General features: G+C 39.7%; 1 protein-coding gene across 1 annotated transcript in view; it reads right to left on the minus strand.

The window, feature by feature from the left end:
* LOC103044050 (uncharacterized) overlaps positions 1–24,577 on the minus strand; it is a 90,484-nt gene that overhangs the window by 36,228 nt on the left and 29,679 nt on the right. Inside the window, exons 14-15 of the mRNA XM_049470893.1 lie at positions 23,169–23,749; positions 20,068–20,282 (exon numbers count right to left, since the gene is read on the minus strand). Coding sequence (XP_049326850.1) covers positions 20,068–20,282; positions 23,169–23,749 — 796 coding nt within the window. The remainder of the gene's footprint in view (positions 1–20,067; positions 20,283–23,168; positions 23,750–24,577) is intronic.

The following is a 24,577-nucleotide window of genomic DNA, read 5'->3' on the forward strand; positions in this document are numbered from 1 at the left end:
GGTTCTGGCGGTTTTGTGGAAAACCAAACACACTCACAGAGATCCCAATGTTCTCTGGAACAGACCAAACACCCCCTTTCTGTCTGTCTGTCTTTCTGCCTCAGTCACATTTTCATATTTCACAGTTTACACCTCATCCTCAGGAAGTGCAGACCTGGAGAGTATACGCCTGAGATGGAGCAAATGGACCCTGCTGTCCATAACGAAACATAAACATACCTTTACTGTAATTATTAGCAGTTTTAATCGTGCAGATAAACTCTATTATTGGGTGCTGTTTCACAATTTAACTCATATAAAACATTAAAAAAGCAAACACTGTACTATATTGAAAGCATAGATTGTTGTAACACAATCTAACTGTGTATTATAGTGAATCTACTGTTAAAGTATCATGGTCTAACTCAAACAAACTCAACTGTACTATAATGACAGTATGGGTACTTTACCAAACTAAAAGTGCAGACATACTGATATAGTAAAACTAAAAAGTGCGGAGAAAATCATAGTAAAACAATGGCTATTGTATGCAAGATAACTGTGTATTTTGGTAAAAAGGATGTAATGCATAATTATCTAATTCACCTGTTCTATAGGGAATGTATAGATATTGTACCCCAAGCTACGAGTGTAGTATATTAAAGCTGCTGATAATGCATTAGGATTTAACTCAAATAAAAGAGTAGACACTCTACTATACTGAGAATATTACATTACATTACATTACATTACATTTGGCAGACGCTTTTTTGGATAGGGATAAAAGGAGGTCAAAGGGGAGTAATAGGATAGAGGAGTGAAGGAGAGGAAGAAGGAAATGAGGTTAGAAGTAGTTAGTGTGTTAGAGGTATTAAGAGAGTAAGTGCTCTTTGAAGAGCTCTGTCTTCAGGAGTTTCTTAAAGATAGCGAGAGATTCTCCTGATCTGGTAGTGGAAGGTAGTTAGTTGGAGGTGTTAGGAGAGTAAGTGCTCTTTGAAGAGCTCTGTCTTCAGGAGTTTATTAAAGATAGTGAGAGATTCTCCTGATCTGGTAGTAGAAGGTAGTTAGTTAGAGGTGTTAGGAGAGTAAGAGCTCTTTGAAGAGCTCTGTCTTCAGGAGTTTATTAAAGATAGTGAGAGATTCTCCTGATCTGGTAGTGGAAGGTAGTTTGTTCCACCATTGGGGAACTCTGTATGAGAACAGTCTGGATTGCTTTGTATGAATGTTTGGCAAAGCGAGGCGACGTTCATTGGAGGAGCGCAGCGGCCGGGAGGTAGCGTAAGCCTTCAGGAGCGAGTGCAGGTAGGAAGGAGCCTGTTCTGTCATCACCTTGTAGGCGATTGTAAGCGCTTTGAATTTGATGCGAGCATCAACTGGTAGCCAATGGAGCTCAATGACATGTGCCCGTTTTGGCTGGTTGAAGACCAGACGTGCTGCTGCGTTCTGGATCATCTGGAGTGGTTTTACTACACAGGCCGGGAGGCCAGTTAGCAGGGCATTGCAGTAGTCGAGGCGTGAGATGACGACCGCTTGCACCAGGAGTTGGGTGGCCTGTTGCGTCAAGAACGGTCTAATTTTTCGGATGTTACAGAGCGCAAAGCGGCAGGACCGAGCAACTGAGGCCACATGGTGCGTGAAGGAGAGTTGGTCATCAACCAGAACACCCAGGTTCCTAGCAACTTTGTCGGTGAGAGAGAGAGAGAGTCGATGCTTATAGAGAAGTTGTGTTGAAAAGATGGTTTTGCTGGTATGACCAGAAGTTCAGTCTTTGAGAGATTTAATTGAAGGTGATGCTCCTTCATCCATGAGGATATGTCAGAGAGACACTGCGATATCCGTGCAGAGATTGAGGGATCTTCAGGTGAGAACGACAGGTATAGCTGGGTGTCATCAGCAAAGCAATGGTAGGAAAATCCGTGTGAGCGGATAACCTGACCAAGAGAGGTGGTGTATATGGAGAAGAATATGGGTAATGCATCAAAATATAACCCAATTACCAGAAAAGAATAGAGAAGGTACTGTTAACTCAACTGTACTGTACTAGTTAGAGTATGGGTACTTTACCAAATTAAAAGGACAGAGAAACTAATATAACAAAACTATGGCTATTGTATCATACAAAACTGGGTATTTTGGTGAAAACTATTTCATACATCATGATCTAACTCAATTAAAAGAGCAGAAGTTGTACTATAGTGAATGTACAGATATTGTACCCCAAGTTAAGTGTGTAATATATTAAAGCTCCTAATAATGCATCATGAACTAACTCAAATAAAAGTGTAGATACTCTACTATATTGAGCGTAGGAGTAATGCATCAAAATACAACTCAATTACATGGAATGAATAGAGAAGGTATGGGTACTTCATTCCAAACTAACTCACCTGCACTGTAGTGAGAGTATGAGTAGTGTGCCATAATCTAACTCAATTAAATAAGAAAAAAACATCAACAGCAGGGAAATTTTGGGTACTGTATCACAGTCTAACTCAATTAAAATATCAGAAACTGCTCTATAGGGAAAGTGTGGGTGCTTTTTAAAAATCAAATTCAATTAAAAAAGCAAGAAATGTACTATAGTGAAAGCATAAATGTTGTAAAACAAGCTAACTATGTATTATAGCAAAACTACTGTTAAAGTATCATGGTCTAACTCAAACTCAAAAAAAAAAAACTTAACTGCACTGTAGTAAGAATATGAGTAGTGTACCATAATCTTACTCAATTAAAAATGAAACAAATCTCTACAGTAGTGAGAGTTTGGGAACTGTATCACAATATAACTCAATTAAAATATCAGAAACTGCACAATAGGGGAGGTGGGGGTGCTGTATCACAATTTAACTCAGAATTAAGCAGAACCATAAGCAGAACCTCTTCTATAGTGAAAGTATGGGGATATTATGGGTACTGAATCACAATTTAACTCAAGTGCATAAGCAGAACCTCTACTATAGTAAAAGTATAATTACTAAATTATAAGGTAACTTAAATAAAAGGGCAGATAAACAGTATTGTATTGAAAATATGGGCATATTACGGGTAATAAGTCACAATCTAACTCAATCTAAAGATGCACCCTGAATTACTGCAGACAAGTCTGTCTTTTTTTAATTAACGCAAAGCTTCATTATGCTAAAAGCAGCAGCAGCCGCACATGACCCGAGAACCCAGTGGCACCACGTCGTGAAAAAAGGCAGGAAGCTGGGAAGCTAACAGGCATTTAGGCTAAATATAATCAGCAGCAAGTGATGATTTAATGCTAGCAGGCTGGTGCAGATTAGACACCGTCTGCCACATTAGGAACGGAAAGCATGGTGGCGCTCTGTGTGGATTTAACATAGCAGAAATGTGAAGTGGCTCAGAAAACAAATTCTCTAACAAATGTGACACTGCAGACTGCTTAGCTCAAACTGGACAAGAATAAGTCATACAGTAAAGCTTTGTCTGGCTGGAAACAGAGGCCAGTGTGTGTATACTGTGGTAATTCCGTCATTCACCAAACAACATCAGAACATTTTTGTGACCTGTAAAAGTGACAGTGCTGAGAATAAGAAGCCAAAGCATGGGTTCATTCATATTAAACCAAGTGACAAGCCACAGAACTACAGGACTCCAGGCAAGACCAACCCCACCAGGTCCTCTCACTGCACCATACCTCCTGGACACTCGCACACAGCGAATGCGTTGGTGGTCTGGTCTGGTTTTTGACCATGGTTTTGCACAAGTGCTCATTTGCCACATGTACACCTACGCGAAGATTTCATTGGCTGCCAGTCCAAAGGAACAGTCGGACAGGATGGAAAACTTACCATTCTTTAAGGTACAAATAACTGAAAGGCCAGATTAGGCTTAGTCTACACCAGACCAACTCAGATTTATGACATATCATGATTGTATCCAGATTGATTGTTGATTGTCTGAAAAGCAAAATAGTGGATACACTCCACATTTGGTGCTTTAAAATTCATTTACAATTGGATTTGTACAGAAGTGTCTCAGTCTGCACACTCTGGATCCTTCCATACGAATTCAAAGTATCTTTTGCTTGTTTGAAATGCAGCTAATACTACATTTCATTTACATTTGAAGTCATATGTCAAAGCTGGAAATGACATCACACCCAAGTTGATGTTGTTTCAGTCAAATATTCCAATAGTTTTACATTATTTTAATACATTTGCATAAAGCTAAATCTAAAGACTACCACAAACTGGTTTTACAACCAATTATTTGAGTTTTATTAAGAGTAATTGCAAACTATAGTTAAATTATGGGGACATTAGTGGTGCTGAATAACAATCTAACTCAATTCGAAGATGCACCCTGCATTACAGCAGACCGATCTGTCTTTTTTAAATTTACGCAAAGCTTCATAATGCTGAAAACAGCAGCTGAACGTGACCCGAGAACCCAGTTGCACCAAGTCGTGACAAAAGGCAGGAAGCTGGGAAGCTAACAGGCATTTAGACTAAATATAATCACACTCTGGATACTTACACAAGAACTCAAAGTGTCTTTTGCTTGCTTGAAATGCAGCTAAAACTATTTCTTCAACTAGATTTTAAGGCATTTTGGCATTTTTGTATCTTTATGGGACGTGCCATCATGATATTCTGCCACAATATACTAAAGAACAACTACCAGATTCACACGATGATGTCAAACAGATACAAGGTTTTAGAACAGCAAAAAAATAGATAAATCAGTTATAAAACCAAGTGGACCAAATATTCTGAAATGTCCATATCAATAACCTAATTAGTTTCACACACCGTTAAAGCCCATATGCCTACCATTGTGGATGCTCATTTGTCCACACAATAACTGCTGTATGTTCGCTTTTATTAAAAAACAAAATATTGGTCCCCCAATCTCAGCCCCGTTTAGACTCTGTCTCAGTCTTAGGCTTGACAAAGACAAAGGTGGTCTTAAGTACATTTGATACTGGAATTATATCCAGGCTGTGTATTTAAAACAGGTCCTCTGTGGGAAACACCAGGCTATTTCAGCTGCTCCTCTCTCGTGTTGTCTCACGGAATGGAAGGAAAACCACATAAAGCTTCCTTTGACACTCAAAAATCTGACTGCCTGAGACACTGTAAGCTCAAAACAACCAGAGAGGCCTAGACTTTCCTGCCCACTCCCACTTCCACCACCACAGCGCTCCCAGAGGAGTGCGGATAATATGCTAAAATTGCTCCAAATGTTTCAGATGTTTCCATCAGGACAGAGTTTTCTTGCTTTTGGAAACTATAGACCACTGAAACAGGGTTTCGGATAGCGGTAGGTATCTGGAATTAGGTACCATCCAGAAAAGTGTAGAAATGTTCCATCCCAAAGACCACAGGGAAAACAGTGCCTGTCCATCTGTATTCGTATTCAAATGGAAGAAATTTTCTTAACCAAAATATACATTTATATAGTATATCTATTAACCTACCCCATCATAGAGTACTATTAATATATATTGTCTAAAGTGTCTATGCTGGTACCCACCTATTAGAGTAAATGCTAGGAATAGCCTGCTGACAAAAATACAAGGTTTTCATGCTGCTATGAGCCACTTCATGCTGGTTTGGGACCAGGGCCGTTTCAAAGCATTTGGGGCCCCAAGCTAAAATGACACAAAGCAAAACTCCCCACAAAATCATAAAATAACTCCATATTTTGCCAGTAGCAGGAATAACAAACCTGGCTGGCTGGCTACTGTCAGGAACTAGTTGGAGGTGCTGATCTGGGGCTGCTGCAGTCGGTCTGCAGGTTTAGGTTCAGCAACAGTATGTGCTGAAAGAATGAGGTCTGCTGACTACCTGAATATACTGAATATAGACCAGGTTATTCCATCAATACAAGATCTTTGGGAAAATGAATGCAACTCTGGATATAAATAAATGTTGTTACATTGCAAAAGCTTGTGGAAACGATACAACAATAAATGTTTGCTGCAATTAAAGCTAACAATACTTTGTTATGGAAGGAATACATAACAGTGCACACTTGATATATATTGTTTTGATATGCGTCTCCAGTGTTGCATTAATTTTTCACCAAAAGATCTTAAATCATTGATGATGGTAGAGTCTGACCTCTGCTCAAACTCTTCTCCAGCACATCCTAAAGATTCTCAATGAGGTTAAGGTCTGGACTCTGTGGTGAACTCTCTCAATCCATGTGTGAAAATGATGATCTCATCCTCCTTGAACCCTGAACTCTTTCACAATTCCAGCACCATGAATCCTGATATTGTCATCTTGGAATATGCCCATGCCATCAGGGAAGAACAAATCCATAGATGGAATAACCTGGTCTATATTCAGTATATTCAGGAGGTCAGCTGACCTCATTCTTTCAGCACCTACTGTTACTGAACCTACAGGGGTTGGACAATGAAACTGAAACACCTGTCATTTTAGTGTGGGAGGTTTTATGTCTAAATTGGAGCAGCCTGGTGGTCAATCTTCATTAATTGCACATTGCACCAATAAGAGCAGAGTGTGAAGGTTCAGTTAGCAGGGTAAGAGCACAGTTCTGCTCAAAATATTGCAATGCACACAACATTATGGGTGACATACCAGAGTTCAAAAGAGGACAAATTGTTAGTGTACATCTTGCAGACGCATCTGTGACCAAGACAGCAAGTCTTTGTGATGTATCAAGAGCCACGGTATCCAGGGTAATGTCAGCATACCACCAAGAAGGACCAACCACATCCAACAGGATTAATTGTGGACGCAAGAGGAAGCTGTCTGAAAGGGATGTTCGGGTGCTAACCTGGATTGTATCCCAAAAAAATTAAAACCACGGCTGCTCAAATCACGACAGAATTCAATGTACATCTCAACTCTCCTGTTTCCACCAGAACTGTCCGTCGGGACAATACATTATTGTGCTTTAAAACCAGTTCCATTGTCTAACCTCTGTAGACCTGACCAACGGCAGCAATATCCCCACATCACTTACTTAGTTATATTCAGATGATGATTTTTTTTTGGCCAGGCAATGTATATTTATTATAAACTTGATAAAAAACATACAGAAACTATTTTTTCCATTTCCACATTGTGTAAGAGGTCCTATAGGGGAACAAGAAGAAATCAGTATTATTATATGGTGGTACAGTAGATGACTTTTGATGTTGATGACCCGATCTGAAGGCCTGCATTTAAATAAACATTATTCAAAGGACAAACACTAGTTTTGCTTTTCTTGTGAAACAACAGAAAGAGAACACTAAGGCTTTAAAGGCCACTTGGGCGGGGTTGTGCTGACACAGCTGAATCAAACACAGCCATTAAAACGTACTCAGAGACAGTGCTGTGGGATTACGCCTTATAATTACTGTAACTCTGGGCTAGCGTCCTGGGCAGAGAGGAGAGATGTGACACGAAGCAGGAAGACAAAACGACAAAAGTTTCCTCTGTCCGAGCCCAGTGTAGACACTGTGTATATATGTAACAAAAGAGTCAAACGACTGGATCTGAACCACAGTGGTGGTGCTACTGATCCGTCATCTTCAGAAGATGCTATTTACAGTAAATCAAAGTGGTAAAGGAAGATATTGCTGGGGTTTTGGAAGGACTGCATCACTGGGCTGCACCTGACCTTTGCAGATGTGGCTGCAGTGCATCATTATGTGTGATAAGGACATAGAAGGAAGTACAGGACAAACTTTAAGCTCCACATTTAAAGGATTTAACAATATCTTATAGAACCAAAAGGGGGAGAAATTACTTTGGCAAACCTCTGTCATGCAGTATAAAGTAATACAGAAGCCTTATTTATAACCTGTTTCTACCTCAGTTTGCTCGGTTCCCTGCTGACAATTAAATCTAGTTTTCTATCTCTTCTACAACGCTTTTCCTTTGTTTATTGCCTTTGTTACTGACTTGTTGTTTGGCTTGGACTCTCTATTGATTATGTCTGTTGCCGAACTATGTTTGTATTTTATCACGCAGGCCAGACACACGACAGACACTTGCAGATACCAAACACACAGTTTATTAACAAAGGGGCTAGGCCTACAGGAGTAGTATGGGACAGGCAGGGTCAGCAACAATAGGGCAGCAAATATAAACAACGTTTGCGTAGTCAGGCAAAACAGGGTCATACACGGTAAATCCAGCAGAAAAAGGGCAAAGGCAAAAGATTTAGCTTCTCAGAGTCTATGTTGTGTAGTTCAGAGTCTAGAGCAGGCAGACTGAAAGCGAGCAACATTATGACTTTTTTTTTTACTGCATGTGAATACTTTGTGTTTGATATATGAACTCTTTGATATTAAGGTGGATAAACGTTGAATGGATGGAGCGCTTTATTAGTTTTCTGGCATTAAGGACGGTTAGTTGCCAGAAACAAGAGTTGTCTGTCTGTGTGTCAGTGTGTGCACATGGTATTGGTACTGGTATTAGAGCCTGCTTTGTGTAAATGTATGTGTATGTGTAAATAAGCATGGAATTGGGCTGATTCCTGATTCCAGTATTAGTATTTATGCATCTATAGTGGAAACATGTATTATGTTCACTCTGTAAACCCTAATAAGTTAAGTCCACTCAAATCGTTTGAGGTAATTTGTTGCCTCAAATGAATGATGTTTTTAAAACTCAGTTTATGAACACTTTATGAAGTTGAACAAATGTTCATATTTAAGTTTAACAGACAAACCACAAGTTGTTTGCACTCAAAATGTGGTATATCTGAAACTAATAATTACAATAAGCTGTTTTTTACTCAACATATGCATATTGTAGGTGTTTTTATAGCCAACAAATCTAAATTAAAGGGGCACGACTAAGAGAAATCTCAATAAACAATGACCTCAAAGTTTTAATAAGAATTAATAAAGACTCTTAACGGGATGCAGTAGACAAAACAAGCTTACATTAGTAGTCTTTTCTCAAAATTATTAGTTCAGATAAATTAGATATAGTGTGAACAGTATTGAGAGCACAGTTAACACAGAGTTACTACAGCTCAGAAAATGATACTTGTTCTTACAGCCTACAACACAGAGACCTGACAGTTAAGCATAATATATGATCTACGGGTAAGGGGGTGTGAATCACACTGATGCCAGAAGCCAATGGAAAAGAAGTTGCTGATGGCTCTGTTTGAATGTATATGTGGCCACAAATGTTCCGCTCAAAATAACTAATGTTTAGACATATCCAATTTTATGTAAAACAGACAATTAAGTTTATTTAAGTTCAAACAACGTATGGGTTCACAGTGCAGATGAATCAGTATTCCTGTTGTTTTAGAAGGAGTTACTGGGTTTTGGAAATGCCGCATCACTAAGCAAAGTTGCAGTGCATTATTATGTGTGAAGAGAACATGGAAAAAGTACAGCATGCACTTTAAGTAGTCTATGTAAAGCGACACAAGATGAACGATAGGTCTAAATATACATCTGAGTCAGCAGATTTGTTTTAAAATCGAATTAAATTGAGCTAAATTTGAGAAAAACTGTGGTTATATGATGATTATAGAGGAGCGCAGGCCTATACTGTCATCTGCGTCTGAACTGAAGGATACTGGGAAAGAGCTGCAAACACAGAAATAAATAAAGCACAAAAAGTGGATGTTTTCTTTACACTACGCCCAAAAGCTAGCTTTATATGGTGTATATTATTACTGTCACGCTAAAACCTTGGAGGAGCAGTGGAAGGAACTGTGTTCTCTGGAAAGATAATGCTCAATCCAATACTATTGGGCAGAGATGGGAACAAGTTGTTATACTGTTCAGTAAGTCTTGAGTGAAGATTTCTATTGATTTCCATTAAAAATTTAAGTGTGTGTCTTCTTCTGTAAAATTACAATTTACAGCCAGCAACTTTACAGCAGTAAATGTATGGATGGATAGATGGACAGGTCCTAACGGTAGCTGATCTGAGTATGTGATATCCTGAGCTGATCTACTTTAGTTTATGAATTTCTAACCTGTAACCTAATCCAGTACAACCAGAACACACATTTTGTAGTTTAATCTATACCCCTTGGTAAGCATTCTACTGGATTTGGTTAAAAAATTCATTTCCACAGATTAAAACCATCCATTTCATGCTAATATATATAAACACTTTTCTACAGTGTCCAGACTCACTGTTCATGTTATCCAAAGACCTGAAGTTCTCCTGATTCAGGCATTTGAAAAACCTTGACACGGATTATGTTTTGTTCTACTGTCACTCTTTTTATGGGATTAAGACTTTGCTGTTCCTAAAACTAAGTAGATTTTGGTTAAATTAACATTAATGGTGTTTTGCTGGATGCTAAGGTATTGCTTTAATGTAGTATAATTTAGCTGTACATAAGAGGGCCGTAGACCCAAATCCTTTTTTCTCTTTTGCAAATTAAAAAGTATTATATAGATAGTTTAGCTAATGTAATTTAAGATATTAGACATGTTGCATATATTTTCCCAAATATCGACAGTGTGCCTTATGATCCAGTGTGCCTTATGTATGAATTTAGTCAGGTTGCAGTCAGATTCTAAGAAGCAGTATAACCTCTCCGCTGAAGTACAGCGGGATAAAACAGTTTTAGTTTAGGTTTCTCCAGCTCCGAGGCTGCAGCAGTATTAGCATGAGTCGCTAACCGCAGCTCTAGCACTTTTGCCGTTCAGAGGTGAGTAGCTATGTCGGACTGTAATCTGCGTGTTTACCGTGTTAAAGCGAGCTATGTGGGACAAAACGCTAGCTGATAGTGCCCCGGGGTTACTGGAACACTCAGGTTTTCTCAGTGTAGCGCTGTTGGGTGGTATTTACTAGCACTAACTGCTGCAAACCACGACCAACTCTGCTGCTAACCCCGCTGCTGCTAACAGCGCTAAAATACTAGAAATCTAAGCTTACTGTAAGTAAACGGAAGCGCTTTACTCACCCAAATAAATGGTTTTCAAGAGAGAAATCTGTCTAGATTAACATCCAGTGCTCTTTTTTCATTATAGTTTTGTTTACTTAGTTGCCCCCAGCAGCGACACCTTCTGAATTAGAGGGAAAATCTGGAGACACTCTACTATTATCCTCTTAAATGCATCTTATAAGCTAGTGCGCCTTATGTATGATTATATACCAGAAAATATATGTACATTGATAGTGCCCCTTTAATATGGCCTTATTATTTAATTACAAAACAAAATATTGCGGTAGGTAGAGACTGTTGTTTCCAACACCCATCCCACAACAGAAACCAAGCTCACTCAGGTTGCCAGGTTGAGGACACTGAACCTACACGAACAAGTGCAAGACAAGTTCAATAATTTCTACCATGGCAATAAATGTTATTAACCAGCTCATTAGCAAACTATACCAGACCATGAGGGACGTGTTAGACATATTCTGAGGACTGAAGAACATTAGTGATTGGCTCCTGCAATCACACTATTTATTACATATATGCTAGCTCTTTTAGATTTCCATTGAATACAGGACCATTACTATTCAGAGATGGTGTATGGTTGTCCATAGAAGCAAAATTGATTCCACCGCTGTTTTAAGTTATAGAACCTATTACTACTATATGGACATTACTGACAATAGAGCGAAACTAAGCTGAGAGGAATGAGTGGAGATTGTTGTTGTCGTAGGGCTTGGCGTGGGCTGCACCTTCACGAGCGCAAGATAAGAGATCTTCTCAAACCCAAACGTCTAATTACAGGCTGGTCTGGTCTTGCCCTTTAAAGCAAACACACTGTTGACCTGTTTACCCTGAAACAATATACTTTCTTCATCATGCTGTTTACATGAGAGGAAACATCAGTAATCATGTGCTCTCATCTCTCGCTATGTGGCTTTAGCCTAAGGTCGTATTTTGCCAAGCCTCAGGCCTTATCACATCATGTCGAGGAGAAAATAAAATAAGCTTTCGGAGGCACAATCAGCATTCACCCGCTCTCCACCTCATAACACCGCCTGCATTTCCTCCATCAGCTGCTTGAAGTGGAGAGCATGACTGGAAACACCCTAGCCTTTATATCAACACACACAATCAACAGCCGGGGCCTGAACGCCATGTTTCCCTGAAAAAATGCAAGAGGAGCGGTCACAACATCGTTTGCAGGCGGCCAGACAAACAATCAAAGAAACTGCATCATGAGCGGCAGATGCCACGGTTTCGTGACTAAAAAGAACTAAAAATGATTAAGATTAATAGGGGTGCCCAAACTTTTTCATATGACTGTAGGTGGTGCAGGCCGGCCCACCTCAAACAATGTTTTTCACACAGTTTGTGCTGTTTTACTTGAATAAGTTTCGAGGCCACCTCTACTTATCCATGTTCAGCTTCATTAGACAATTCACACTTTCTCCTGCCTTCTTCTTCCTGGCTTCTTTCGCATCACTCTCCCATACAGCTTCTCCTTGTGCAAAGTGTGCTGTATTGTTGACCGATGCACAGTGACACCATCTGCAGCAAGATGATGCTGCAGCTCTTTGGAGGTGGTCTGTGGATTGTCCTTGACTGTTCTCACCATTCTTCTTCTCTGCCTTTCTGATATTTTTCTTGGCCTGCCACTTCTGATCTTAACAAGAACTGTCCCTGTGTTCTTCCATTACCTTACTATGTTCCTCACAGTGGAAACTGACAGGTTAAATCTCTGAAACTTTTTGTATCCTTCCCCTGAACAACTATGTTGAACAATCTTTGTTTTTAGATCATTTGAGAGTTGTTTTGATGAGCCCATGATGCCACTCTTCAGAGGAGATTCAAATAGGAGAACAACTTGCAATTGGTCACCTTAAATACCTTTTCTCATGATTGGATACACCTGGCTATGAAGTTCAAAGCTCAATGAAGTTACCAAACCAATTTTGTGCTTCAGTAAGTCAGTAAAAAGTAGTTAGGAGTATTCAAATCAATAAAATGATAAGGGTGCCCATACTTTTGCACCGGTAAATTTTGGTTTAATGCATATTGCACATTTTCTGTGAGTACAATAAACCTCATTTCAATCCTGAAATATTACTGTGTTCATCAGTTATTAGATATATCAAACTGAAATGGCTGTTGCAAACACCCAAATATTTACAACTAAAAATGATTAAGATTAATAGGGGTGCCCAAATTTTTTCATATGACTGTATGACTGTAAGTCCTTATGGGAAAGTCTACTCACTCATTCTTAGAAATCGCCTGCTCTTGTGTGACTGGAAATGTAACCACTTCTAAACATTGAATTTTCATTGAATATAAATACTCAAGCTAGGATGCAATTTTGAGATGCTTGGCACTTCACTGTGTAGGAGCTCCTCCAAACCAGCAGCTGTTCTGGTATGAGTAGATGTTTCTCCACGCAGGCCAGGAAAAAGAAAAGCATTTATGACCATGCTGTCAGTACACACACTCACTCCACAAAGCTGAGCTCTTTACAGTCACAGTGAGCTTTTTTAGGATAGGTAGTAAGTCAAAACAGTACTGTTACAAAGTGAACCAATCATGTGACCCCACACATGGCACCAGGAGCAGATAGCTTCCACACCTGCAGCAGAACCACACCAATTTAGTCCACTTGAAGCAAAATTCCTGATTTCAGAAGGACCCAAGATCGATACTCTGGACCGCTCCCAGGTTCAAAAGTGGCGTTCACACTTGATCAAATGTACCGAACCCACAAAGAAAGTCATTATAAGCATGTCTGTTCAGTCTGTAACCATATTTGCAACAGATTCTGCAACAGAATATTTTGGTTTGCTTCTCATAGTTCGAAAAACTTATCCAGATAAATCTTCCCATCCAAATAGAGTAAATCTGATTGTGATTGGATGTAGAGAAGTATAAACATATACCATTCTCACGCCCTATTGGTTTATACTGTGATCCATCACACCTGAACACGTCACGCCCCCTCACAAACACTCCAGCAAGAACATAGCAGACGTATGTAGCCTAGCATGAAGATGATCCGGGCAGAGACTTTTTCCATACATTACTTGATGCTTCAACTTCTACAGAAGTATTTTAAACCCTAGTATAAATACTTTGACCCGAGTAATGAATGTGAATACTTTTGACATACTTTTTTACTTTGTCTATAAATATTTTGGCTTCCTCATCCAGTCATTGCATTACCAGCAATCTAATTGGCTCTTTTTGTTTACGGGCAGGTGTTTATCTGTAAACAAATATCTTGCTGTGCGTTATGAAAACTCCCCTTCATATTTCGAGCAGTGTCACATCTCACTGATAACATTTTTTTATTGCGATATAAAACTCAATGAGAAATGTGACCGCCTAAAACATGCTTTTCTCTTGTACAGTGTTGCAGCAGGTCTACAGAGATAGATTACATCCCTTGTGGTTATGCATCTTGACATTGGGAGGAGTTTTATAGCAGATACTTCTGGGTAGGCTGTTTGTTTGTTCTCCTGTTGGTAGCTAATGATTTTAATTTAGATCATAGTAACAGTAAGAAAATTCTGGGTAAGACAGTCTGCATTTTTCTGGCTGTGACCCAGCAGACAGCATCTGTACTGGAATTCAGACTTTAAAGCCAGGAAAAGGAGAAGAAACAACACTTCTCTGAACGGAAAAGTTGGAAAAGTACATTGAGTGGTGGAGATTTCTCAGCGTCCGTCTAATTTCGGGGGCTAGACGCATCAGCGGGAGCGCAGCGGTGTGGAGCGCAGGGTAAAATAGCCCATAAAACGAGCTGTGGTCAGTTATAAAGACAGACAGAAGCTGCTTTTCCACGACTGCTCAGACTATTTCTGGCTGGGGGTCAGACTGATGGTCTGGACGCAGTGAAATGAGCTGATTCTGAGAGAGAAAGAGGGGCGAGCGAGAGATTCACGAGGGTTTACCCTCAGAAAAAGAGAGAGAGAGAGACAGAGTTTCCCTCATAATAACAGAGGAGAAAAGACATACTGAGAAATAATCTACAAACTAATACATTACCTCTATTATTAGAGAGAGAGAGTTACAGATCAGAGAAGGGAGAGAAGAGAGAAAAGAAAGAGAGCGAGTGAGAAATACAGTCAGAGAGAGACAAAGAAAGAGAGAAAAATATAAAAGAGTGGACAAGTGAATGACTGAGAGAAGAGAAAGAGCATCAGAGAAGAAATGATAGAAATACAGAGAAAATATGAGAGAAAGACGTAAAAAACAAATCAGAGAATGAAGAAAGAGAAGAAAGACTGAGAGACAGTGAGACATACAGATAAAAAGTGTGAGTGAGAGTGAGAGAGTGAGAGAGAGTGAGAAGAAACAGCTACAAATCAGAGAGGTGAGAGATAGTTCTACTTCCTTAGTATACATCTCTGATGACAGTAGAGGAGAAAAGGAAGAAAGAAGAAAGAGGGTGAGCGATAAGAGACAAAATGAGAAATACAGAGAGAAAGATGTATAGGAGAGAAAGATATGAAAAGATACAGAGGAGAGAAAAGAGAGAATGAGACGTGAGAGGGAAAAGAGTGAGAAAGAGATGAAGGTAAACGTAAGAGTGGATAAGAGAGAGAGAAAGAAGAGAGAGCAACACATCAAAAAAGAAAGAGAGTATAAGATCCAGATAGTAGAGGAGAAAAATTAGGGACAATAGAGAAAGTGAGAAACAGAGAGAGAGACAGAAACAATAGAACCATAGATTTTAAAGAAAGGATGAGATACAAAAAAGAATAAGAGAAAAACGAAAATGAGAAATGGAGTGAGAAATGAAGAGCAAAAGTGAAATTGAGAAAGATGGACCAAAGTGAGAGAGAGAGAGAGAGAGAGAGAGAGAGAGAGACAGAGAGATAGAGAGAGAAGGAGACAAAAGAAAGTCACAATGAACATCAAATTCAGCAGCATTTAACTAACACACACTTGCGCAATCGATTAGAAACAGACAGGGTAAGAGTAGTAATTAGGAAATGTGAGTAATTAAGGAAGAAAAATAAGAGGAAATGAATGAAGGAGACAGAAAGAAAGAGAGAGTGAGAAATGAAGAGAAAAACTGACAGTGAGAAAGACAGAGTGGATGATAGCAGAGACGGGAGATGAGAGAGACAGACAGACACACAGAAAGACAGTCTTGTTTCCACTGGAATCACATAATTATATGAGATTAAAGGAGGCAAGTGTTCGGCTTTAGTGAAGGCTGGAATCTGGTGCTGTAGACACACATGCTGCTATTCCTGTTCTCTAAATCCAGCATTAATAACAGCCTGCTGCACAGCACCCAGATCAGAGACGCACTAAAATACATCCAAAACCTTCCTGTTATACAGTATAAACTGGCTCTGCAGAGGAACAGACAGGTTTCACAACCTGTCCGGAAATGTAATATATACACATTGTACCGTGTAAGAGATTGTCTTGTATGATATATAGAGGGTATATATACAGCTCTGGAAAAAAAGACTACTTCAGATTTTGCTATTTATAGGTATATGTTTGAGTAAAATAAACATTGTTGTTTTATTCTATAAACTAAGGACAACATTTCAACATAAAATGAAAAAAGAAAGTTCATATTCATAAAGTTTTAAAGGGATAGTTCGGTATTTTTGACATGAGTCTGTATGGCATCATCATAACCAGTGTCGTGCATCCACACTGACTTACCCCCCACAGCGTCCTGTGAGCCGAGTTCTTGTCCAGTTTAGGTCAAAGCGAAAGTAGTCCGGCATGTTTGCTGGGGTCAGGAAAATAACTCCTTTTTCTTCCCAAAGCAGTACGTGTTCAAAAGAGTGATTTATTTACATCACAAAAAACTAACCCTGCAAAAGTCACGCCTCGTAAATCACTTGGGTCCTACTTTCTCTCATTTCGTATCAGTGCGCGTCATTCTGACAGCGAGCTGCGCACGCGTCAACTTGTTCTGTGTTTTGGCAGTGCTTAGCAGCTGTGTTCAGACTAGCAACGCAAACGAGCTAACGTTAGGGAGAAGTCTATTGGCTTTTATAAGCTTTGTAAACACACATATATATATATATAGCTAGGTGTGTGTGTGTGTGTGTTAAAATGGTGCGGACTTGTGACTATCCAGGCTGTAGCAACAAAGATGTGGCTGATTCTCCGCAGAGTTTTCATCGTTTTCCTGTGACTGATGTTGCTCTGAGGAAACTTTGGGTACTAGCGCTGGGCAAAAAAAAGGAAAAAAGTTCTCAACACACCAGCATTCAGGAGTGCAGGGAAGTCACTGTTGTTTGTGATGCAAGCAGCTGCCCCACTGACATCCTCATCAATGGATAGGTCTTGCATCTCGGGCATAACTAAGTCCCTGCAACAGTAGCATTCCACCTCGGTCTGCATTATTTCGCACTTGAAACAAGTGCACCAGGATTTGTCGGACACCCTGGGTATCGCAGCTCCAGCAGTGGCTCCAGTTTCATCTTCCACCACTTCTCTGTCCACCCTCTCTCTTTCTGCCCGATCTAATTCCATTTGGCGAAGTTCAACATCTGTATACTTGGGTTCATAATGATATCCCCGTGGCTCTGAGCGGTGATCAATGTTTTCCTCGTCACTCTCGTAGTCAGACATGTTCTCGAGGCGAGAAGTGAACAAAGCGACCCAAACACGTAGGCTAGCTGTCAGGTTGCAGCGATGCGCGCATTGATATGGAACGAGAGAAAGTAGGACCCAAGTGATTTACGAGGCGTGACTTTTGCAGGGTTAGTTTTTTGTGATGTAAATAAATCACTCTTTTGAACACGTACTGCTTTGGGAAGAAAAAGGAGTTATTTTCCTGACCCCAGCAAACATGCCGGACTACTTTCGCTTTGACCTAAACTGGACAAGAACTCGGCTCACAGGACGCTGTGGGGGGTAAGTCAGTGTGGATGCACGACACTGGTTATGATGATGCCATACAGACTCATGTCAAAAATACCGAACTATCCCTTTAAGGGTTTCGAAATCAATATTTGGAGGAATAACTGTGGTTTTTAATCATAGTTTTCATCTTGGCATGTTCTTCTCCACCAGTCTTACACACTGCTTTTGAATAACTTTATGCCTTTACTCCTGGTGCAAAGATTCAAGCAGTCCAGTTTGGTTTGATGTCTTGTGATCATCCATCTTCCTCTTGATTATATTTCAAAGGTTTTCGATTTGAAACCCATCATTTTTAAGAGGTCTCTTATGTTTGTTCGAGAGCTGTAAATACACAATTTCATATAGTGACATACTGTATCTGTCCTATTATTATACACTGGATTTTATTACTGGATTTAACTAAGCAAATAAGTTAGAGCCTTCTATTAGATAATTACTGCATGGGTGATTAGGTTCCAGCTGGCAACAAGTTTTTTAACTCTAACTGATGCAGTGAGTAGCTTCTCACTTCAAGGGTAACTAAACCCCTTGATTTTAGCTGACTCCACTCTCAGCTCAAATGAGCACTGGGTGATGAGAGGGTGGTATTATTGATTGAATGATCTGTATATTGTGAGTTTCCAAGTACACAGAAACATCATCCTTACCAATAGCACAGTTAAACCTAAGAGGGCGCTGCAGATGCGGAAATTATCGCCATAAAATCGTTTCTTTAGGGTTAGAAAAAGTTTTAACAAATTTAAGCAGGACTGGTATGTTTCATTACTTCAAACGAACACATTTCAGCTATAAACGGAAAAAAATATGGGTTAGGGTTTAGTGCTTTATATATTTGGTGAGACTGAATGGTAATAAAACAACACTAGAATTCAGAAATATGTTTTGTAATTATAAAAGAAATAATAGTGTGATGGCGACTCCAGGGATTGGGACTATACAGCTGTGTAGCCGTAAAAAAAAGCTCTTATCAGTGAGGCTAATCGGCTTCAATTAGCTAGACAGCATAAAGATTGGACTCTGGAGCAATGGAATAAGATCATGTGAAGGTCTGATGAGTGCATATTTATCCTGTTCCAGTGTGACAGAGCATCAGAGTAAGAAGAGAGGCTGATAAAGAAGTGATGAACCCATCAGGCCTACTGTCTACTGTACAATCTTGTGGGGGCAGAGCTATGATCAGGGGTTGCTGCAGTTGGTCTGCAGGTTTAGGTTCAGCAACAGTATGTGCTGAAAGAATGAGGTCAGCTGACTACCTGAATATACTGAATATAGACCAGCTTATTACATCAATGGTTATTTTCTTCCCTGATGGCACAGCCATATTCCAAAATGACAATGTTATTAAGTGCTAAAATACTACACAGAAATAATTGATTTGCAACCAAAAGACAAATAATTAGACAAAAGCTTTTCAAAAGTCAGCTGAACATACAGCAGGTCCTAGCCCTAGCCATTACCTTCGGTTTTCTTACCTTTAAATTAGAAATGCACTGAAATAAAACATTATGCCTAAACTGAAACCAAACAAAATTAGCCCAAAGGCAAATACTGAATACTGTTTACATTATTAATACCGAAATATATAACATTTTCACCACTGAATATATTAAATAGCCTAAATGTAAACAAATTAACTACAAAATGACATTATAAAAATACTTATTAAACACTTAGCTAACATTTTTAACATCATATCATTATTAAATTTTATATTAGTCTTCTGAAGCTGAGGGAATGTTTATTATTACTGGAAGGCCTAAATTTACACTGAACAGGGATATAGTTTTCATTTTATATCCAATTTTCTGTATGTAAATAACAATGTATACATCTGTATATTCGTAGTTTATATGTTTTTAGTAATAGCTTTTAGCTAATATAGCTAATATGTTTAGGGATTGTGTGGGCTTTGGTTCATAGCAGCAAATGTTTGCCCCCAATATTCAAGGATTCAAGGATTTAAGGATTTCACTTTTCACTTTCATGTCACTGATATTCATGCCTAATTATTATGCTGCTATAGCAATTTGCACTTTGGACTATATGTTGCTGCTACTTCCCTACTCCTTTATATTATTATGTGTATATTATCTTATCTATTTTATTATTGTGTGTTTTATTCTATTTTATTTTGTCTATTTTTTTATTTATCTATTTTAAAATTGCTCTTTGGGTGTAAACTGGACTGTGAGAATACAATTTCGTTCCACCTCATGTACCACGTGTGATGTGAATGACAATAAAGTCCTTGTTTTAATGCTGTTACATGTAATCTGTTACTACCCAACCTTGTGTCTCAGCTCTGATTATAAGAGTAAAGATTTGCGTTTGACTCACTTGTACAAGTGCTCCTTGTGTTGTTCGGCGGCGGGGTACCCCAACATCCCACACACCACCCTGCTGCTGCTGAGGTCCCAGCCCAGGCTGCACACATGCCTCCATCTTCCAGCATGCCTCACTTCAACCACCCCCTCCGTCACCATGGCAGAGCCCCGGGTACTTGGCAGGACGGGACGGAGCCGAACGTCCTCCAAACTCACCCTCCCCACGACCTACAGGGGAACAGACACTTTAGAACAGTCTCCTCTGGAACTGATTTCACTTGTCCAACACTGTGGAACATAATTAAAATAACCCCTGCACCACTTCAGAACACTCTAGATTATATGCATACAATACGAAAGCAATTACATTAAACGTCTGGGCTCTGAGGAATTTAAGACAAAGCGAAAGAGCTAGTAAAACAGTCGTCTCTGCATGCTAAGTCATGATCGGTGGTGAACGCAGACGGCTAAGTCTGGTAAAAACAGTAATTAAAAGTAATTTAAAGTTGACTTAACTGTGAACTTGGTAGAGTTTCGGCCACTAGACTGTGTAACACGCAGTAAATCCGACTTAAAAACAAGCTTGCTAAAATAGCCAAATGTCAGAGGAGCGGTAAATGGTGGTTTAGCGCTAGCTCAGTGACAGTGCTGATTTACGGTGGCAGTGGGCTGTTTGAAGGGGGATTATGGTGTTTGAAGGCCTTTGTAATCCAGCGCTGTTGGAGGATGCGGTTTAAACCATCAAGGATCAAAACAGTAGTAATGAATCCTGATAAACACCACTGAGAGCCAATCTCGTGCTCAATCACACTGCAGTTAATGAGCTTAATTAGTCTTATCCAGCTACTGATCTGGTGCTTCTGGATTGCAGCTGTATGTAAGCATTTTAAACCATCCCATAAATCGAACAGTCTGTACAGTAAATTCCAGACTGACATGCAAATGCGTCCCTGTATGTATAGCCAGAATGTTTTGTCTACAGGTTCCATGTCTAAATATGGATTAAAATATGGATGTCCATCAGGGTCAGTGATTAAGCTCATTAAGCTATAACAAAGTCTGTTCTGAATGGGGAGAGACCAAAATACTCTAAATTGAAGGTCTAATAGACATTTGAACAGCATATTTTACATCACTGATAAAATGTGATAAAAACCTCATTAACAGTTTCTAAGGTCTGTATCAAAATGCACAAAAAATTTGATTTTTCAGCATCTGCACTAGGGGTGTCACGATCTCGATATTTTATCGAAATCGAATCGAAATGAGGTCACGATCTCGAGTATCGAAGTCAAAAAGAGGATCGACGATCCCTCCCGCGCGCGCTACGCAAATAGCGCAGCGCGCTACGCAAATGGCGCGGCACCAACACAGCGCATCCTATTCATTTAAATAGAGATAGCCACTGCATGAGCGCAGTCGGCGGGAGTGTGATCACTGTTTTTATCTGTCCAACGGGGGAGGGGGGGCGGGGGTTGGGCGCGCAGGTTTTGTATCTGTATCTAACGGAGGGGTGGGTGCGCGCAGGTGAGAGCGTGTGAACTCGCTGAAATGCGTGTGTCAGTGTGACTTGAGAACACTGACTATAGATCACAGTGAGGTGGATTAAAAATCTTAAACTTATAATTGACTACACCTGTTGCTTTCCATTGAATTAAAAAAACATCTTTCTCTCAGATAAAGTAAACACAAGCGTGTTTCTGACTAAAATAAAAGCTTTTCAGGAGAGATATAAGTTATGTGTAAATATTTATAAGACAATACCCACATCACTTATCTAACCAGCCTGTACTGATTTCTGCCCCCCAATAATGCTTTCAATGACCTCTAATAGCCTTTAATAGTCTTCAGTAGCCTTTAAAAGACTTAACTGGCAGCCGTGGTGTGTCCACTAAACTCCGTAGTTATAAACATCCTGAGGTTAGCAGCGCGCTAACTGACCTGTTCATAATGTAATCCGAGCAGTGCCTCCGTGTCGGCTGTTCTAACCTGCTGCTGTTAGCTGCTTGGGCTGAAAGATGAACTGTAGTGAGCTGTATTATCCGGTTAGTGGGGTTAAAACCTTTATTTGTTTACAGAAACAGTAAAAACGGACTGGCTGAGCTCTGTAGCCCGTGGCTGGGCTGTACTGAAGTAGTGACTGAGTGAAGAGAGCGGGGTGCTGCTGCTGCTGCAGCTCCGACTAGTGGTTTGATGAAGAACTGCAGCTTCATGTAATGAGCAGTTTCACCAGCCATCCACAAACAGCTCTGATAAACTGCTTGTTTTAATAGTGCACACTGTTGCTACCAAAAAAGTCACTAGATGGCATTACCATATATATCTTAATAAATAATAATAATAATATTTATAATAATAATAATAATAATAATAATAATAATAATAATAAATATATTATTTAAATTTTATGAGGCATAAAATAATAACAAGAAAAAAACAAGAAAATCGAGAATCGAATCGAATCGTGACCCTCAAATCGAAAATGAAATCGAATCGAGGATTTAGAGAATCGTGACACCCCTAATCTGCACACATCTCCACAGTTCCTCACTAGTATGCTAACTCTCCTCTGCTCTCTGGATAAGCAGCAAGCTGATTGGCTCTATTTGTTGAAGGACGGGACTTTACCCATAAAGGGCACCATGATTAGTGTTATAAGAAATCCCATTTATCATACAGCGTTCAATGATCTATTTCTCATTTAAAAAGACCCCCTTGCATATCCTTTAAATCTAGGGAATAAATATTGGATGGAGTTCCATCATTCCAAAGAACACAGTTCCACTGCTCCACAGGACTTTATACCCTCTAGCCAAACGTTGCATTTGGAACATGTTTATCTGCTCATTTATTGGTAACTCTTTTTTTTACGTCTGACCCTTTTGTTCAGTATATTTTGTATATTTATTGCTGTCCCAGTGTGGAAATTTACTTTAGCCTCATCACATAGATTTCATTGCATTTAGACACATACATTTTACACAGTGTGATCAGGAATCCTGACATACAAAGTAATTAAAACTCTATAGTACTGTAAGTGTTTTGGAAATTACTGGAAGTTGGAAACCTCTGTAACTGAACTTTAGGTTTCATATCCCACAATAGGCATCTTACCTGGTCCACAGTGTTTGTGAAGTCAGTGTCCATTCTGTTGCCATTCTCCACCTCCTGATACGATGGCTCAGGCCTGCTAACAGGAACAGGAAGTGGTCTCTCATAGGTAGATGGCTCTGGGATATGCTGGGCAGACTGGGCAACAGGTCTGGGTGGTATGTCCTGATTCCGCCTGTAGGCTGCACCGTTACGCAGATGACCTGGCAGCTGGTGTCCTCGTGGGACGGAGTTCTCCTGTCTGCGAGGGGATGTGTTGCGCCTCAGCTGGATCTGATGTCCGGATAGTTGTGGTAAGGCCGGAGAGCCCCGCTGGGTGTTGCGGTTCAGGGCGATTTCGTGCCCTCGCCTGGTGGAGGCGCTAATGGTGCTTCTGAAGGTCTCCGGTGGCCGGGCTGGAGTGACCGCAGGCTGGGTTATTTCAACATATCTGGGAACGTGGCCCTGCTGTGGACTGTCCGGGCTGCACACTATCCCCAGATCCTCTCCGTGGGTGCAGTCACTCACACCCCAGCCATTGGAGCGACAGTCCGATACTGAGTTCTCAATGCCCGTACATAACACATTATCCAGCCAGATTGGACCTAGAGCATCAGACAATGAGGCAAGTTAGACAAATGTATGTCAGATATGTATGTCAGATATTTTTTAAGCTTATTACAAGTAATAAGCTTAAAAAAAATGAATCTTGTTTTGTGTATTTTTGAATTCTTCTGAATGAGCATGAGATGTGTAGTAACTTCCTGGCAGCAATTAGCTAGTAAGTTGCTGTAGTAAATATTATAGCATGAATAATGCATTTAATCATAGCATCATATTACACTGCATGGCCAAAAAAAAGGTCACACGCTAATGTTTTGTTGGACCGCCTTTAACTTTAATTGCGGTATTCACTGTGGCATTGTTTTAATAAGCTTCTGCAATGTCACAAGATTTATTTAAATCTAGATCTTGCATTAATGATCGTAGAGTCTGACAGCCCCATGAATCCTGACATTGTCATCTTGAAATATCCCGTGCCATCAGGGAAGAAAAAATCCATTGATGAAATAACCTTGTCTATATTCAGTATATTCAAGTAGTCAGCTGACCTCATTCTTTCAGCACATACTGTTGCTGAACCAGCAATAATACAGCAATAATAACAATAGTGTGATTAGTATCACAGTAAGAGACTGCTGTATTTTTAAATACCAGACTGTTTTAAAAGGCATTACTAAATTTATTTTAAAATAACATTTGTATAACTTTACAGTCCTGAACATACAAAGACAAATCATAAAGAAATATATTTTAGCATTTAAAAAACCTGACAAGAACTAAGAGTGCTGAGCTTCACCAAATGGAGCTAGTTAGCTAGCTAGTGCTAAAAACACTTAGTTAGCCAGTGCTAACTTAGCTATCTAGTGCTA

This window comes from Astyanax mexicanus, chromosome 23 (genome assembly GCF_023375975.1).
Source record: "Astyanax mexicanus isolate ESR-SI-001 chromosome 23, AstMex3_surface, whole genome shotgun sequence".
NCBI classification, from domain to species: domain Eukaryota; kingdom Metazoa; phylum Chordata; class Actinopteri; order Characiformes; family Acestrorhamphidae; genus Astyanax; species Astyanax mexicanus.